The 18611-nt window shown below is 34.7% G+C and overlaps 1 protein-coding gene across 1 annotated transcript; it reads right to left on the bottom strand.

The window, feature by feature from the left end:
- Nucleotides 1–9749: 9749 nt before the first annotated feature.
- On the bottom strand, nt 9750–16227 carry ATTPPA (Haloacid dehalogenase-like hydrolase (HAD) superfamily protein). Its single transcript, XM_007038341.3, has 13 exons — nt 16087–16227; nt 12987–13039; nt 12402–12900; nt 12167–12307; nt 12005–12076; nt 11713–11835; nt 11554–11610; nt 11369–11470; nt 11173–11250; nt 10960–11029; nt 10800–10870; nt 10618–10710; nt 9750–10279 (listed from the first exon to the last, which is right to left on the bottom strand). Exons 3-13 carry the CDS (start codon nt 12690–12692, stop codon nt 10223–10225), a joined length of 1155 nt encoding a protein of 384 aa, XP_007038403.2. The 5' UTR covers nt 12693–12900; nt 12987–13039; nt 16087–16227; the 3' UTR covers nt 9750–10222.
- Nucleotides 16228–18611: the final 2384 nt, after the last annotated feature.

Below are 18611 nucleotides of genomic sequence, written 5' to 3'. Positions count from 1 at the left end.
GCAATGGATTATTAGATTGGTGGTTGTCCAATTTAATTGGGGAGAAAAAGTGAAAAAAGAAGTGACAGAAAATGGAGAGAGAGAGAGAGAGAGAGGTGGATCGATCTCGTGTTTTCTGCAGTGAAACAAGAGGGACAGGTGAAAAGATGAGGTGAGGTACGCAAACCCAGATCAAGCTTTTGGCCTATGGGGTTAGGAATCTATTGCATATATATACACATATCTATATACATATTGGAGAGTTAATTTTCTTAATCTTGAGCCTGAGCCCGTTCATAGGTTATGGAACACAGCTTTTACGGGGAAGCTCTTACGAGGAAACATAATTAATTCGTTACAAACTCCTAGTCCCATTTTTTATTAGGAAGGTTCTTATAAAGGTAGATCCCATCTGCGAAAACCTCTCTTTCCTACCTTGTAGTCAAACTATACAATAGTAACATGGAATACCAATCCTATTCAACGGTGGAAATCTTTCTGTCTTTCTTTCTTTTTTTGTTTTTTTAAATAAAGGAACAGGTTATGTGAAAGTAATATTTAGGGAAAAAAAAAAGAGAAAGGGTATTTCTCTTTTATTACTTCTAGTCTACTATTTTTTTAGTAGAAATAACGTACCACTTATTGCAAAGTATTTGAGCCAATGAATTAAAAACTAATAATAAAACAACGGGACACAGCCATTAATAACATATTATTCAATATTGTTTATATAAGTCCTTTTGATATATTAGCGGAAATGTAATTAGATAAGCTGAAAATATTTACTAGTAAACAACTTAGTTATACCAAATTTGCTTTCTTGCGTTTGACAAATACGTCATGAATTAGTCGTATTTTCCATGCAGAGACGTGCTTAAACATTCATCACTAATCTTTTCATTTAAGGCACGATAATCTACTACCAAAAAAAAACACGAGAAAATCGTAGTTAATTTCGTTGTCCACTTGTTCATTAATGTCAACATATTTTATATCATTATTATATTAAAAATGGTTGGCTTACCTACTTTCTTACGCTTGTAAACGGTAATAATTTTCACAATTGTTTCAATAACCGTAAAAATAAAAAAACAAGGTAAAGGAAAAAAAAAAAGAGAGGGGTATTTTAGGAATATGAGAGAATAACAAGGTCGGTTAAATTTTTCAAGCGCAAGGCAAATATCTCAACGTCTATATACAGTGAAATTTTTAATCGATATTAACTTGAGATTAATATGATAAATTAATAATTTTTTAAATTTATAAGATAATATAATTAAAAAAAAACACATAAGTCTCATTCGATATATAAGTTAATAATCTTTTTATATATCAAAATTATATATATACATAACTTAATTAGAAGGTTTTGTATTATGACTCAAGTATTACTTTTTTTTTTCTTAAAATTTATGCCTCTTTATACCTCGTTTTTAACTTTTCTTAATACATTAAAAAATTTTAGTATAATGTTATCGTATATCAAGAGAAAATTATACACTATAATTATTTTTTTAAGTGCATCTTTGGATGAGACAAGCTTCAATACAAAATTATCATCTTCAATTTTATCTTCTTTGTCATTTTTCATGATATTTTCAATAATTTATTCATTACGAATAATGATAATTTATAATTCGATAATTAAATAATATTCGTATAATCATAATATACAATACATATATTAAATTTAATAATTTAAAAAATAAAAAATTATTTAATAAATTAATATTTTATTAATTAATAAATTAATAATTAATAATTAAATAATAATTTTATTAATTAATAACTTTTCGTGATCTTGACATATTTATATTAAACATAAAAAGAGGTCACATTCTTCACTTTTTCACATGGGAGACTTGAAGAGGGATTGTGAAGACTTTTAACGGGATTTTCAAATTTTACCTGCGTGGACCCTAGAGAAGGGAAGTTGTCATGTGTTAAATGAGTGAACTGTATCCTGAGGGGTAAAAACTGAACGGGTGGTGTGCAAGCGCAACTCACGGATTTACCTCTAGTTAATTTACAGAGACTATATTTGTTTTTCTTTCTCTTCTTTTCCGCTTCAACTTAATTCCGAGGAAATAAAATAAATAAAAAACAAAGAACGGCATTTTCAGTCTCACACTCCTTCGTTTCGCCTCACGCGCCTCTTACATTTACTCTATACTTCTACGTCTATTTTCTCTCTCTATCTCCGGCTCTCTCCATCACTCCCCAATGCTAAAAAGTACGTTTTTCATTCGTTTTTTTTTTTCAGCTGCCCATTTCGATTTACCGACTGTAATTTGATACATGTGACTTTTGAATTAGTTTAATATTTAGGGCTAATAATGTTGTTTTTATTAATTATTTTTTGAGGCTTGACATGCAAATGATTTTTATTTTTTGGGGTAATGGGAATTTGGGGGTTTTGTTTTGATAGAATTGTTGGGTCAAACCTAGAGAATTGGCTGCATTTACCTCATTCTAGTGATTGTTTCATTTTTCTAGCCAATGACCCAAAAATTGATCTTTCCATTGTTTCTTTATATTTGGGTGCATGGAACTGACTGAGGCATGTGCATGAATGGCTATTTGTTTGCAAATATTTTTTGGAATTTTTTATTCATAGAATTAATAGATGCCCAAATTTGGAATTGATGTTTCTGTGGTGTCAGGGTTAATCTTTGGGTTTAATTAGAATAGAGTATGACCCACACGTTGGACACAAGTAAAATATATGACACCCACGCACGTAGCTTATACCTCTACAACCCACGTGAACAATTTCAGATCTCTTTTGTAAAAGCGGTTCAACTTTTCTAAGCACCCTTTGAAACGGACAAATGGTTAAACGGGGATTTGGGACTTCCTTTTTAAGTATATTATAGACATGTCTGGTTTTTGGTATTTATGGCAGTGCTTTGTTGTTTTGGTCATTTAATTAGGTTCTTTATCAATGCTATTAGCTGCCAAGAGAAAAGATGAAGTGGAAAGTTAGAGTTTCTGAGACGTGCATGTACAGGGTGGACAACTCTATTATTATTGCGCTTTTTAATTATGTCTTGCTACTGAATGTGATGCAACCCCTTATTGCCTCAAATGTATGGGAAAAGGTACAATGTTTAATTACCTTTATAAGATTGAAGTGCTTTTTAAGGGTTTTTATGTGTTTCTCCGCATTGCCTTTTGTTATTATTATAAGCGTTCTGTTAAGAACCAGTGCTCGGGGCTTTAAGAGTTACAGTCACCTTAGGATAAATGGTTAGCTCTCTTAACTGCTGATAAGAATGAGATAGAAATGGTAGTGAAAGTGTCAAAAACTCACCAAAATGTAGGGTTAAACTGTCTTACTTTAATAGATTATCCAATTGCATCATCATTAGAGTTATGCTGGAAATATTATCTTATACTGTCATAATCCATTTTCTGTTGTTCATTAACGCATTTTATAAACGGGGACTTCACTTTGACAATGCATGGCATTTTTGTTTTTACCAATATCTAGCTAAACCCAATGCAATTGATGTTGAAGATGTTAAGATTATGATAGGTGTTATTTAGTTAAAGTTGTAATACAACACTATTACTTAGTTAGATTACATTATTTTATTAGAGTTGTACTATAATACTATTAGTTAGTTAGAGTTAGAGTTAGAGTAACCTTTTTTATTCTTATTTTTCGAACAGTTGGCGTGCTCCCAACAGAAGAGTAGACCAGCATTGTTCTTGTTGGCACTTTCACATATTCACCAGTTATGGATAAACCTTCAGCATCCAATGAGCCCATCAAGACACCTATCAACTATGCAATAAACAATAAGCTGTTAGCCAAGTATGCTAGTGCAAGCCGTACAGTTGGACAAACAGTAAGCTCAAATTTGTGGGAAGATGATGAACTGCTTTCTGTGGAGAGAATTGTTATCGAACCATGGGATACTATCACAGCGCAATCTAGACACGAGTTAACTGTTAGAGCTGTAACCTGCCTGACTTCCCATGTGACTGTATGTCTTGTAGGAGTGTTGATTCAGTGTGCTTGGGGAATAACATCAGCTGCAAAGTCAAACAAGAAATGCTTTAATAGAGACAAGCATATAAATCCTGCAAAACAGGTCAAACTGGACAATTTGGATGAGGCCGTTCTCTACAGGGCCAACTGCAGCAACTCCTATGGACACATCTGATGTCGAGCAGATAGAACTGGAATCGTCTGTTTGTTGCATTGCAGCTTCTGTACTAAGGATGATAACTAAAACAGACCAAAACTATCTGAAAGCTTGGGAGCATAAAAACAATCAGTATCAAAACTTTTATCGTAAGGCAATTGCTGTACGTATTGTTCCAGATCCAACCTGTTTAAAGGGAATCAGGACCTTACTTCAGAATAAGAGAGTACTAAAATATAGTGTTATACCATTTTTAAGAGCCTTTGAGGAGTTGGATGATACTGATAAGCGACTCTGCTGAATGCTTTTTGAGCAACACCTTGCATTTACAGGAATGCATACATACACTCTGATGATGTACCGTGCTCAAAAGCGCTGCCTTGATACAGCACAGATGTTTGAAATTCTTGCTCATCCAATGGCCAGGGTAGCTTTAGAGACTACTCAGAAATAGCAAAAGCAAAACTTTGAAGATATGCTCATGTCTTCCATGCGGAAAATTTTGGGGGGATTCAAACGGAAAACTGCTCATTCCTTGTCGCTATTTTAGCCCACCTAGCAAGGAAAGTCGGAATCCCTGGAGCAGGAAATGTAATAGAAATTGAGCATATAGTGGGTTTTGGTAAGGAGGAGGCAAATAGATTTGAAAAGATTGCAGATAGGATCCACGCCTGTGTAACAGGTAACTTTAATCCTTTCTTGGACATCTCAGAGTAAGTTAATTTAGACAAAAGTAAGAAATATTTCCCTGCATGTTAAACTAAATAACTCGTATCTTAATCTTTACATAAGTCAATAAACCAAAAAATCAAAGTACAAATAGATCAAGCAGAGAAGCTAATGCACAGCTGAAACAGGGCACGTGCGGGGTGAGTAAAATCATATCAAAGTAATTATCTCAAATTAATTACAATTTAAATTAAACGGTTTGATCTAATTGGTTTATCAAGTCAATTGTTTCTAAATGTTTGATCTAATTGATTTTTTGATCGATTTTTGATTTTAAATTTTTTAAATCAAACCGATCAAAAATCAAATTAATTATATATATATATATATATATAAATATATTATATATTATTTTTAAATTTATATAAAATATAATATACATTTAACATTTTCACTTCATTTTTATTTTTTTATTTATACATTTTAAAGATATCAAAGATTGGAACTGTAGATTTCATTTTCGTTGTTAACCATTGATGAGTGAAAAGGTTAAAAATGCATTCTTCACACTTCAATTGAGGTAAATGTTAAATTTTATACTTTTTTACATGAGTTTTCATTTTTAATTTTTTTACTTTATTATTAAAAATTTTTATATTAATTATATTTTTTATTTTCTTTCAATTGTTAGATAGTTTATGTGAAGGGCCAAGTTATGAAGGAGATTCAAATTGATAATTTGCAATGGTTAATGATTTTGTGGTAGATAATTTTATATCGTAAATGTTAATTTTATTAGTTTTGATTTTTTATTATGTTGAACTTTGAATGTTAATTTGATGGTTTATGTAAAAAGATATAATTATATGAGTAAAAGAACAAATGTTATGTTTTTTTTTTGTGTAGATTATTTATTTATTTTATAATTATGGATAAAGTTTATAAGTTTTAATATTGTAATTTATAAAAAAAAAAAAAGATAGAATTTTGATGTATTTGTTCAAAATCGAATCGATTGAATCAATTCAATATTTAATCAATTTGATTTTTTGTGTTTGATCGATTTTTTTAAAATATTTAATTTATTTAAATTTTAAAAGAGGATCAAATTATTCAAATCACTCAATTGCTCACTCCATAATGAACCGAAAAGGGTCAATTCCGTGGCCTTAAAGATCAATGGAAAAAAGTCAAGGGAGGACCCTCGATGAACTGAAACAGGACATTTGGTAATATGATCATCACGTAGTTTCTGGATAGGTCAAGAAGTTGAGTGGCTGGCAATGTGAAGGATATACGATTCAACCCACAATGATCTGAGATTAAAATTGACTTGAGATATGGATGGGCAAGTGGTCACAATTAGGCTAAGGTTATGCTGTCATGGGCAAAAATTATTTGTCATCCTTTGTCTTTTAATAATTATTAAGGGTAAGGGCGTCTACAACCATCCTTCCATGAATCCCATGTGACTAATAATGACCCGTTCATGCGATTTTATTTTTGTATCCAAATTAGTTGGCCTGAAAGTAGCTAGATTTCCATTGTCAAAACTGAAAGTAGCTTTTGTGGTTTTGCTCTATGACAGCAATTTGTTTTTTTTTCAAAGACAAGGGATATATCATTTCACAAAAGATACTTACAAAACTACCCTTTTATAGTAGTGTTGCAGCATGTGGGATATTTTCCCCAATATGGCTTGTGCCTCGTAGAACCCTGAAAAACAAGAAAAGATTCGGGTATCCACTAGAAAATCATCGAGTGATATATCTATGACAGCAATTGGTACATTCATGTAATAACATTTCAGGGAAAATTTAAGTATAGCTTTGGTGGACAACATCATCCAAAAATCCAACGTTCCTAAGAATAGGATCGTTGCAGAAGACTATGGCATCTAACTTTAGGATGCTTTACATGAGAACTTCAACCTGAAGGAATGGTAGATATCAGATTCACATAACCTTAAAATCGTGAAAACATAAAAATTGGAACATCATGTGACATGTCTCCTTGAGTAAACAAAGCCAAGAATCCAGGATTAACTATCTGACCACTTCTCTGATTTAAAACATCCACCATTATGCATGTGCTTGCAGCTGTTAAGTAATTATCACTCATCTTTTAGTTTGGAGGCTCCTTTCCTTTTTGAAATCTTTGTAACACTGCGTCATGATGGAATGGTGGTTAGAGTTTGAGACTACTCCATGACTGTTAGGATCTTGTGATGTTCAAATCTGTGTAGCCTTGTGACTTTTGTTTTGTCTATTTTTGACAACCCAACTAAAAAGATGCTGCTCCTTCGATTTGAATAGCTGCTGTCTTTTTTTCTTTTTCTTTTTATTTTCTGTCCACTGTTACCATGTGAAGCCTCGTATGATATGTTTGTTCTAACCTTTAAAACCTTAGTTTAGAATTGCTAATAATGTTATTTACTCTCTTTCGGCACCTTCTCTTTACTCCCAAATGGGGCTTCTGTGACAAAATATATGAAACAAAGGTAGAGTCAACTTTAATGGAGACACAAAAATCAGATGGCATACTAAGAAATTAGCGCTGGAATGGTTTAACGGCAAGTCAGCAGCTCACAATATCAAAACCTTATGTAATATTCTTTCTTGTGAAAGCTACAAATCATCAGTATAAATGCCATGGCTCCTTGATGAATTCTCAGGAGAGCAATTTCCTTCAAATGCCTTTACGCTTTAATCGTGAACTTCAGTTGAAAATACATTAATAGCTAGTGGAACTGGGATAAGAGAGAAGAACAGAGCTTGGCAGTTGGCTGTCGTAAGCATGAGTAAAAACTTCATTTTACCCTGCTTTACCGTATATACGATGTGTCAGCGTATTTATATATCGTGTGTATCCTTGTCAGTATTGACAGAAAATTGATTGAAAATACGACCATGTCTACAATATTTAATAAAGAAACTTGATTGAATTGACAGGCATTGATGGTCCAACTCAACCAATTACTCCCCATCCAGGCCGTTCCTGGGGCCAGTCATATATCAGAAGTCATCAAGCATGCACTAGTCTGCTTAGCTACCTTCCAGAATCCAGAACAGCATTGGGGCAAACGAAATAATAACTAAATTTGTGTCCTATAACTAGCTTATTAGACTTTTAAATGATCATCCAAGTACACTTTGAGGGGCCCTTGCGCACAAAGCATTTCGGAGTTGCAATATTGACATTAAAAAAAGAGCATGATGTAACATAATCTGCTCATCATAAGACATCAGAACTCCAGATTAACCTTATGCTCGAAAGCTCCATCATCTCTAGAAAATTCCTTCATAATTAAATTTCACAGTCAAATTGAACTCATGTTTCATAGCTTTAGTGGGTATTATTTTCCCAATTCTTGATGTTTTCACTTATTACACATTACTTATCTTGTAATCACTTTCCCAGCTCCTTGGATGGTCCTGTTAGTGTTACTTGCAGAAGCTTTTAAAAGGTGAATTTTTATGCTGTTACTTTCTGTCAAATGCAGCTCTTTTCCTGGAGAAAATTAAGAGTTTAGGGTTATTATTTTGCGAATGAATGTCATATCAAAGCCTGATCATCTATCAACTTTTAACCCGATTCTAAACGCAGAATAGGGAAGAAAACAATGAATAGCATTTAAAATTATTATAAACAACTGAACCTGAACTGTACCAATTAAACAAACCAAAGAAGACTTCTTATCTTAGTCTCGGGTTTAAGGCTAGTCTTATCACAAGCTTGTTTTGCGAGCGCAGTGGGAATTGGCAAACGAAGCGTTGAAGAAGAATGCTGGGTGAGGATGACCTTTTACTTTATGACTTGGATCGATCCACCAGATCCTGAAAATGAAAATTTCCAATCTTGAATAGTTTTTGCCTGTTACTAAGCAAACGTTGGCCAGACATCACCTCGGGAAAGGTATCAATCCTACCAAAATTCTAACTCTTGGATCCCTCAGCAGTCATTACTCAGCCATGATTAGGACAACCAAACTATGAAGTAGCTATCAGTCATAAGTTTGCAGTTAAAATTTGAGAAAATGAAATTGCCACCAGCCAGGCTCACGTGTATCATGAAGATCTTATTGAACGATCAGCAGTCAGCAAAGATGGAGCGATGTTTAGGTCATGGTCCATCGATCATTGTCTTTCAGAATAAATGGAGGCATCATGCAAGAAAAGATAAGTAAAATAATTGAAGGGAACCGTATCCATGTCAACGTTAGTCATTCAACATCGGTCATCAAGACGGGATGGGTCCTGGACTGGTACCAACCCATGTCGCCTGTCTTCTTTACTTCTTCACGTCGTTCCCCACAATCATGGAGACAGCCAAATGAAGTTGGCGACAGTTGTTCGATGAATGTACTTATCCAAGAACCAGTGAAGGAGGGAGGAAAATTAAGAGACAGACAGACAAAAAGGGACACAGCAGGATGTGGTGAAAACATCTGCCTCATTTGGGCAAAGCCCGTCTCTTGGATCATTTTAGCGACTAAAGTGGATTACAGTCTAAACTCGTTCAATAAATAAATACATATATATTTTTTTATTCAAAGAGTTGAGTTGAAATCCATTTTCTCCAAATCCCAAAATAAAAAAAAAAAGAAAAGAAAAGAGTTTGGTATCAATTAATCATGTGTATGCATCCATGCAGTTTATACACATGCTATCCATCCCCTTCACTTGAGTGCTTTGAAAACCTACTAAATGTCTGAGTAACAGAGAAAGAGTAGTGGGAGATTTTTCTTCTTACTTAAAATAAATACTCATCCCATTAATCAAATTCAGAAGAAACAGTAATAAGCCGAAAATAAAGCTGACTCAAAGGCCAGGTTACACGAAATTTCTAGCTGATTCGCTAATACTGCAAAACCCCCCAAGTTTCACTCAACCCAAACACATGGACATCTGCTTACGCCCTCAGCCAGCCCAACACAAAAGGGACAACTTCATGAAACTTGCGAGTGCATTTCCATTGAAAAAATGCTTAAATTATACAAAGGAAATACTAATAGAGAAAAATGCATGAAAATATAGCCAAAAGAAGTTTATACACAAGCATTTTCTATACTTAAAAAAGAATGAAAAAATATTAAGTGTTTTTCTATATCAGATGTCCCATGCAAGAGACGCTGCTGACCAAAACTGAAGGTGGAAGAAGGGGAAAACATGAATGATTGATCTGATAAGTGAAGCATCCTTGCGCACCAGTCAGAAAGATAATTAAAGCAGGAATATACAGTTAAGACAAGAAGCGTTTGAACAGAAACAGTAAGGCACCAGTCCTGGAGACTACTGGAGTTCCTCTCTGCAATTCCACTCCAAAGCCTCCGTGTGTTAACTAAGAAAAACATATAGGCTATCTTATTTCTATGTTTTGTATCAGAGTATTTTTCTTCTTCTCTATATTATTTGTTGTATTCAGAGAGCACTTGTCTTCTTCTTCCAGATCACCAGTGACTTAAGAAACTCCATTACCTGGATCAGTAACAGGCATCACCATAATTAATTTCAAAAGCAAACATAATCAAAGAAAGTAAAGATGGAAAAGGCCAGTAATCCAAATGGAACAAACACAATCCAGACACTCGGTATGGCTAAAACATGTAGCAAACGCATAGAAAACAGAAAAACAGAGTGGGAAGAACAAGAAGCAAGCTTTCTCAAATGCCCTTTCATTTGCCACTTGGTGGCCAAATGCTCCTTTGACGTTTTATCACAAGAAAGAAATTGACACTTTGTGTGGGTGTGTGTGTCTGTATCTATCACAGCACCAAGCATCTCTGATCTTAGAAAGCAAACAAAATAACTTGTACCTCTTGTGGGTCCCTCAGGGAGAAAAATGCATTACTTTCCTTGGGCATGGATGATACTAAAATGCCATATCCTCGATTTCCCTCTCTCAGAACCTGTTATAAACAAATGAAGTTGGTTCCGTAAATATATTTTAACTCATAAAGAACTCCCAAGATCAGTTTTATCCGAATTTATATCTTACCTTAAATGCATCCTCATCTGTCCGGTCATCCCCAACATAAATGGGAAGCACGTCATCACAATTGCTAAGCCCTAAAGGATTTGTTTTTGTCACATTATTATGCATAGAAAATAATATAGATTTCATGACAGAAAAAGGACAAGTTAGAAAACATACTTACCAAGTGATTCAAGTAGAAATGTAACAGCTTTCCCCTTATCCCAGTTGATCACAGGCCGAACCTCTAATACCTAATTAAGCAGATTTTAAAAAATAAATGAATAATTTTATAAAATAACACAAACAGATATTATAACATCTATAGAGCACAAGCCACAAGCAGAAAATCAGTTAACAAAAATGACAAAAGTATCATGTTGTCTATAAAGATCACCTTCCGCCCATGAGTCAACCGTAGGCGAGGGTAGTTTCTGATGACATCGTGGACGCGTTGTGCAACTGTTGTCCAATTCTGGAAATAAATTTAAGAAAATGCCCAGAAGTAAATAAATTATGTAAATGTACCCGGTATTCAGAATCGATACCAAAAGATAAATAAAGGATTCTAGTGCAGAGGAAAAATACTCCACCTTCTCATCTACGTTACGGTAATGGACAGAAACACAGAACTTATTGTTTTCAACTTTTGCTCCTTTAATTTCTTTGGTGCTGTTGACAAGTGAGTTAAAAACCTGCAATGAATGAGAATTCTACATTAGAACAGAGAGCAAAAGGTCAGGGCTTGAAGTATGGCACTCCGAAGACATTTACATACCTCATCAATCATAGGTAAGAATTCACTAGCAGGCTGGAATAAATTAACTTCTTTGCCCTGGCATTAAAAAGAAACAAGATAAACGATAACATAAGAAAAGATAGGAGGAGAGAAACACAGGGAACTGCATTAAAACATTGAAAATTTGCAGCCCAAGACCTGCTTATCAGTAGATCTAATGCAGTTAGCGTGATCATCGGAAAATTGCCTAACAGGGCCCATGATGTCCATTCCATGACTTCCCGCGTAATAGAGATCTGTTAGTCCTACAAACTCATACACCTGAATAAACAAGGACATAGAACAAGATAATGTCAAAATTAAAACCCAACAAAGAGGCAGTCAAACACATAAATAAACTGAATACTGTCAAGGAGGCAATTGAATTTGTAAATATGTAAAACACCGCCAAGGAAGATGTCAAAATTTTTTTAAAACGTCCTCCAATCACCTTGTCACGGCTTCTTCCACTAATTATTGCTGTTGGGAAGTATTTTGCCACTTTTTCTACAGCGGCTCGCATCTGAATAAAAGGTTTCGATGAGTATATTATCAGTACAGAAGAAAGAAAAAGTGAGAATTTGACCAAAAATTTCAAACAAGCCATTCTTACATCAGTAGACATAAAGGCGCAATCAGGGTTGTCAACAATTGGTGAAAGAGTCCCATCATAATCCAGAAACAATGCCATTCTCTTGCCTTTTGCAAAATTTGTGATTTGCTCAAATGATGTAAGTGCAGAGGGATATTTAACCTGTAAAACCAGAGGGTAAAGTATATAGAGCAGATCAATAACCCATCCAGTTATATCAAAATTAAACTCAGATAAGTAAAAGGGAAACAACTACCATCCATGTGCGATATGCAACATCTGTATCAGCTGATGCAAGCTCATTGTTGAATTCCCTGCTTTTCTTATGAGGAGGGGATGAGGATTTCATAGCATCCAGCCAGCCGCTGGCACGGACATCATCAAGAATTCCAGTTTTCTTCCTAGGAACAGTTAGAAATAGATTTGGAGAGAACACTGCTCCTGGGGGTGAGTATGCCAACAGACTGGAATGTACTCCTAATCTTGACTTGCTTATCGGTGCAGGATCAGCAAGAATGGGAGCAGTGTGATTAGATTTTAGGTCCATTGGATCCAGCTTTGGGTCACTACTTATAACGTAAAAGCTAGCAGATTCCTTAGAAAACTATCCACTCAAATGTAAAGAAACAAATCTTAATGTTCAATATCAGAAATTCAATTCAGCCAACCCTTTTATCAATGAAGAACCACCTCTTCAACGTTTTCTTGTCACTGCTGTTTGGCAAGCAGTCCATCAAGCATAAGGGCCCTGAACACTGATATCAAAAGAAAGTGTTAAAATGGACAAAATGAAGCTCAAGATCATAACATTTTTCAAAAGAAACAGATATGTGAACTGAACCTGTTCATCTCCCTTGGTTACTCTGCTTAAAACTGATGTGAGAAAAACAATATCTGCAAGTAATAGATTTAAGAAGGTTGATTAATGGACAGATTCAGAACAAAAACTGAAACACTAAAGAAATTTGACAAATTGATTGATTTTGAAGGCGAGAATATGAAATATGCCTCACCAAATATTCATAAAAAACTTAACTTCAGAACACCAAAAGGTGTGGAGGTGGAAATGGCACAGAAAAACAAAAAGATAATCTTTTGCGACTAACGGTGTCAAACATATGTATTATGAATCATTTGGAAGATGGAAATGACCACGGATTATATACAAATGGAAAGCATCAGCTCAGATGAACTACACCAATTTTGGACGGGGGGAAAAGATCTTATCAGTCAAAACAGGCTAGCGACATCTAACACACAACTTGCTAGGACAAAAAGCTTTATAAGCATGAATATTTTCTAAAGAAACATTAAGGCATTACTAGAAATGCAATAATTTCACTTTCTAAGACCTTTTACAGCCTTAGACTCCTTTTAAAGTTCAGTCTTATTCTTACCAGACAAATTGCAACGAGCACAAGTGTTGGACACTAACATTTAACAACGACTTGTGTCATTATCTTTCTTTTTAAACAACTAGACTATAATTTTACATAAAATTTTTCCAAACTATCATGCTAAAGTATGTATTTAGATACACCCTGCTCTGATAATTCAAGACAAAATGATGAATAACCAGGGAATCTTTAAAAACAAACCAAAAGATAAACGAAGAGTCCATAAACATTCAGGAATATTTCAAAAAATTAAAATATAAAACAAATTGATGACTTTATTATTATGCAGAACTACAGATTCAAGCCTGGATTTCAACTCAATAATTTGAAAAAGATTAAATTCAGTACAGAGCACCACCCAGATTGGTGCAGAATAGCTTGAAAACAATCAAGCCAGCAAGTTGCTGATGGCGAGATGAAATTTGTAACTAAAGAATCTTGATATTTCCAATGACAAGAACTATTAGAACTCAAAAATATGATTGATTTGATTTTAACCAATATCATTAGTGCAACATGCATAACAGGCTCCAAGGTTTGATACATGACATGTTGCTTACAGTCTTCCTATGACACAGTTTGCAAGAAAACGGAACTGAACAAACCAGCATTTCTATGCTAATAGCACAAAGATTTTCATATAGCTGAAATGAAAACATAAGCACAGAGAATTTGACATCACCGACATCATGAGCTAAAAAGGTAAACAATAATAACACTATTATGAAACGACTTGAAACCGAACAGCTGTAACTGTAGTGAAAAAGATTACCAATCACCTACATCATACTCTAACTAAGCATGCAAAAGGCAGCAAATCCTGAATGTATATGAAAATGCCTGAAACAACAGCATTGGTGAAGAAAAAAAAAATGGCCCACGAAAAAACCTGATATCTGGTAGAGAAAATGTTAGTAAATGGTAGTTGTCTTAATAAAAAGCGATGTTACCCCACATAGTGGAGAGGGAAACCACGTTAAACGCAACCACACATAACTGGCCTACAGTGAAGTATGGGAAAAACATTAAAACACATGGACCCCGAGCACATAAAAGATTCACTATTGAATTAAATCATTATGGAAACCAAAAATTGAAATTTCAGGTAGCACTGTACTTATGTTGCTATCACACATTCCATCCATCAGCATCAAAATTACCTAAAAAAGTATTCAACTATATCATTGTTAAATCAGTAAGGTTAAGAATACCACCGGAGAACCAATCTACAGGCGCTAGAATAAGCAGTTTTTTTTTTATTATTATTTAAATTTGAAGATTCAACTATTGAAAAATATGACTTTGACAAGGCCAAGTTGATTAGAACTTGAAACTGTACAGTTGATATTGAATCATTCATATAATAGGTCGAGAAGTTGACATTGCAGCTAAGAATTTTTATTGTAATAAAAAATCAGAGATGAAAACAAGGGGAAATATCACATCAGCCTAAACAAACACAGCCATGAGGAGCAGACAAATTGGAATAAACATTGACAGCATCTGTTTTGCGGTTAGGAAAAAAAACTGAAAAAACTGAACTAACCAATCATGTAACGATCAGTCATAATTAAAAAATAAATAAATGTAAATATCGATTCAAAGAAAACAACAATGGAACCAACCACAAAATTAGATTTTCTTTCCTAAAATAAAAGATTCGATAATCAGAAACTGATTTTTTTGAATAAAAAAAAAACTAAGGTACCAAAATCTTGAACAAAACAGAGCAGGACACAACTGAAATTTAAAAAACCAAAAAAAACAAGGAACTTAATTTGAAAATGATCACATCCACATAAAATCTGTAAATGAATAACTGGCTACTATTGTTAGAAATTCGAAATGGAAAAAGTCATCTGAAAAGCAGAGATTTGGATGTTCATCAGATTAAGAAAGCGCAGGAAATCGAGCTTTGAAGGGGATTCAGTCAACGAAATGGCATTACCTACAAAAGCAAAACAGCTTCCGAAAAAGAATCATAAAACCGCACCTAGTCTAGAAAGCTCGTGGAAACCAGACGCAAAAACAAAACGCCGCTCGACAAATGCAGGTAACTTCAATAGCAAAAGCAGGAAAAAGAGAGAAAAATAATCAACGAATGGTTAATGCACCATTTTCCTCGTTCAAGGAATGAAGGAAAGCCGAGTAAAATATATAAAGAAGAGAACAGAAAAAGAATTTGGCAACGCCGTATTGAACTAAACCACTGGCTTGATTCTACCTTCTCGGCGGCCAAAAAAGAAGCATAGCAAATGTGAGTTGACAAGGTGGGGGTGAGAGGGAGAAGGAGAAGATTATAATCACCTGAACAGGAGAAGAAATCGCAGAGAACGAGAACGAGAATCAAGCTAAAAATCGTATAAACCAAAACGATTGCTTAACTCAGAGGAGAGAGAAGGCAAAAAGGAAAGAAAAAGAAGGAAAAGCCTTTTATTAGCGTTTAGGTATTTATAGAGTTTCGGTTTCGGCAAAACGTGATTTACAAAGCAAACTCTCGGTTGTTGAATCAGGAAACATAACTGAAAAATTATGAGAAATTACCATCTGAATGGATTTTCCCCAATCTTCTTCCTCCTAAGTAAAGTTGACGGGCGAGTACATGGGAGCGTATACTGGGAAAATGGACGCCAGGCGCGTCACTTTTTGAGGTTTTGTTAAATTATTAGAGTCGTATAACTGAAGAACCAGAAAATTTTGGTTAATATAAAATTTGGTAGTTTAGCTACATTTTAGTTTAGGCCAAAGAAAAAGGTGGGGGCCCACAGGGGATCTTCAAGAGACTGGGAGACACGTGGCGCGAAGACTTTGGGGCCAATCCGCGTGTGGACACCTGTTATTGACTCGGGTCTGACGTGGCCACGTTTGAGAGCGGGACCCGGCACGTAAGTGTTGGACGTGTTGTGAGCGTGTCGTCACTTTCAGTCACAGCTGGGTGGTCGTCGGTCGGTGACGGTCGTTCCCTTAAATTATGGCCAAAGAGGTGGCCCCACGTGGCAGGACATGAGTCTCCAAAGGGTCCCAATTGATCTAAGAAGCCTTGGCCATACGATGGGCGCTGATGTGGCAACAGATGGAGGGCCCAGTTTTTTTGGTGCATGAAATATTGTAGCCACAAAGGTAATCCATGTGGCATAGATGTGGGGCTCTCGTGGCACGTGTGGGTTTTTAGATTCGCTCATAATTATGTTTTCCAATTGTCATTGATTTTCTTTTTAAAATTAACAGTTGCCCTTTTGTAAAAGAAAAATATTCAATAAATAACAATAAATTGTAGTACAATTTTTTTAAAAATCGTGAATAATTGTAACTACCTAACTTTTCCACGGAAGGGCCATCAGTCCAAGCTGGCAATTTAATTTTTAATTGGTTATTGGGTCAAAGATGTTCACAAGAAAAACCAACAAGGAAAGTAAAATTATAAAATAAAAAGAAAACAAAAGAGTAAAAACGATAAAAAAAAAAAAATACGAGTAGAAAACAGGAAACGAGAATTGCCCTTTTCAAGGTCTGGAGGCGGGGTGGTCCACGCAGGCAGGCAAGCAGGATTATGTTAAAGTTTAGTGTTTTGCATCTTTAGGAACTCGGAACTCCAAACCCAACATACCTTTTCAACGCCGTTGTTTGTGGTCAGTTTGACCTGCCATTAATAAAATCTTATTATATCTTATTTTGAGCAAAATTTACTTGATTTTGATGTTCTAGATTTTCCAACTCCATACAGCATATGCCAAATCTGATGGTAACAAATTCCTTGGTAAAACTACTGTACAATCATTAACATAATTAAACTCCGCATTTTCCTTGCCACAATAATTTATATTCGACGTTAATGTTTCTCTACTAATAAAAAATTTATAATATTATACTAGTATTTTTTAGCAAAGACTTGTTGACAATGACATTGTTTCATCATATATATTGTAGGATTTTCGATTTCAATGTTTAAATAATGTATGCGCCAAATCTCACGGTTACAACTTGCAAAAAATTTTCCTGGTGAGAAGCAATGCGAGTAATCATTACAAAATCAACTCCACGTGTTCCTCGCTTTGGATCTGAACTTTCCTAAAGAAACTCTAGCTTAAATTAAAAGTTAAATACTCCTAATATTACCTGCAGAATTTGGTAGTCACTAGCTGCTAGCTAGTTAATTAGGACTCACGACTGGCAGCAAAACTCGTATTTCTAATTTGTTCACTCAAATTTTCTTGGAGGAAAGGGCAAGGGGATTGGCAAGGCGGTGGGAGGTATTGACTTTTTTTTTGTTTTTTTTTGGAAGACTTTTTTTTCCCAAATTCACTAGTTTGAATAAAAGGCAGATCGAGGAAAGTGGTGATGAAGTTTCTAAACGTAGGAGTTAGAGCTCACCGGCCCTACTACAGCCTACAAATAGACTACAGTAAATTCTACCGAGTCCATCTGCCTGCTATTACCAATCAGCGGCAAGAAAATTGAATGGAGCATAATGCATTTCCACACGGAATACAAAGACTAACTCTTCAGAATCAGCAAGTTGGGTTCTTGGTCCAATGATCAATGCACTGGTTCATCCCGTTTCCATTTCTTTGAGAATTTTACCACAGCAGTATAAGGTTTTTGGTTGCTATCAAACGAAGATCTTTTTAATAGCATTTGATACGAGAAAAATAAAAATATTTTTTTTATAATATATTTAATTAAATTATTATTAATTTTTTTTGAAAAACAGCTATCTGAATTTTTCACAAGATTAGAATGTATTTCTCCTATCAAAAACATGGGAGCTCCTTTCCCATTTATTTTACGATCTGTCATTTTCGTTGTTGTTGCGATCATTGCCGTCATCATCATTCCTTGTCGTCACCATCAACATCAGCATCATCATTACTCTTCGCTATGTAAACAAATACGCAGCTGCCCTTTCACGTTAACGAATCGGCAACGATTGATTTGATGCTGGAGGGGCCGGAGGCAGAAGCCAGAAATATTAGCATCCCAAGTACCGTCACCGTTTATTAGTATAATGTTTTCCAACTGTTGACTATTGTAATAACAATAACCCGAGCCCCACTGCTTCAAATCCCGTG

Source organism: Theobroma cacao, chromosome 3 (assembly GCF_053813885.1).
Source record: "Theobroma cacao isolate CCN51 chromosome 3, ASM5381388v1, whole genome shotgun sequence".
NCBI lineage: Eukaryota > Viridiplantae > Streptophyta > Magnoliopsida > Malvales > Malvaceae > Theobroma > Theobroma cacao.
Note: the sequence above shows the minus strand (reverse complement) of the source record. Positions and strands in the feature narration are given on the sequence as shown.

Coding starts and splice junctions, on each gene's coding strand:
- ATTPPA (XM_007038341.3), bottom strand. CDS start 12,692: ATGGACCTAAAATCTAATCACACTGCTCCCATTCTTGCTGATCCTGCA. Junction 11,471..11,553: donor TCTTACCTATGATTGATGAG/GTATGTAAATGT, acceptor CATTCATTGCAG/GTTTTTAACTCACTTGTCAA. Junction 10,711..10,799: donor CAGATGAGGATGCATTTAAG/GTAAGATATAAA, acceptor TGTTTATAACAG/GTTCTGAGAGAGGGAAATCG.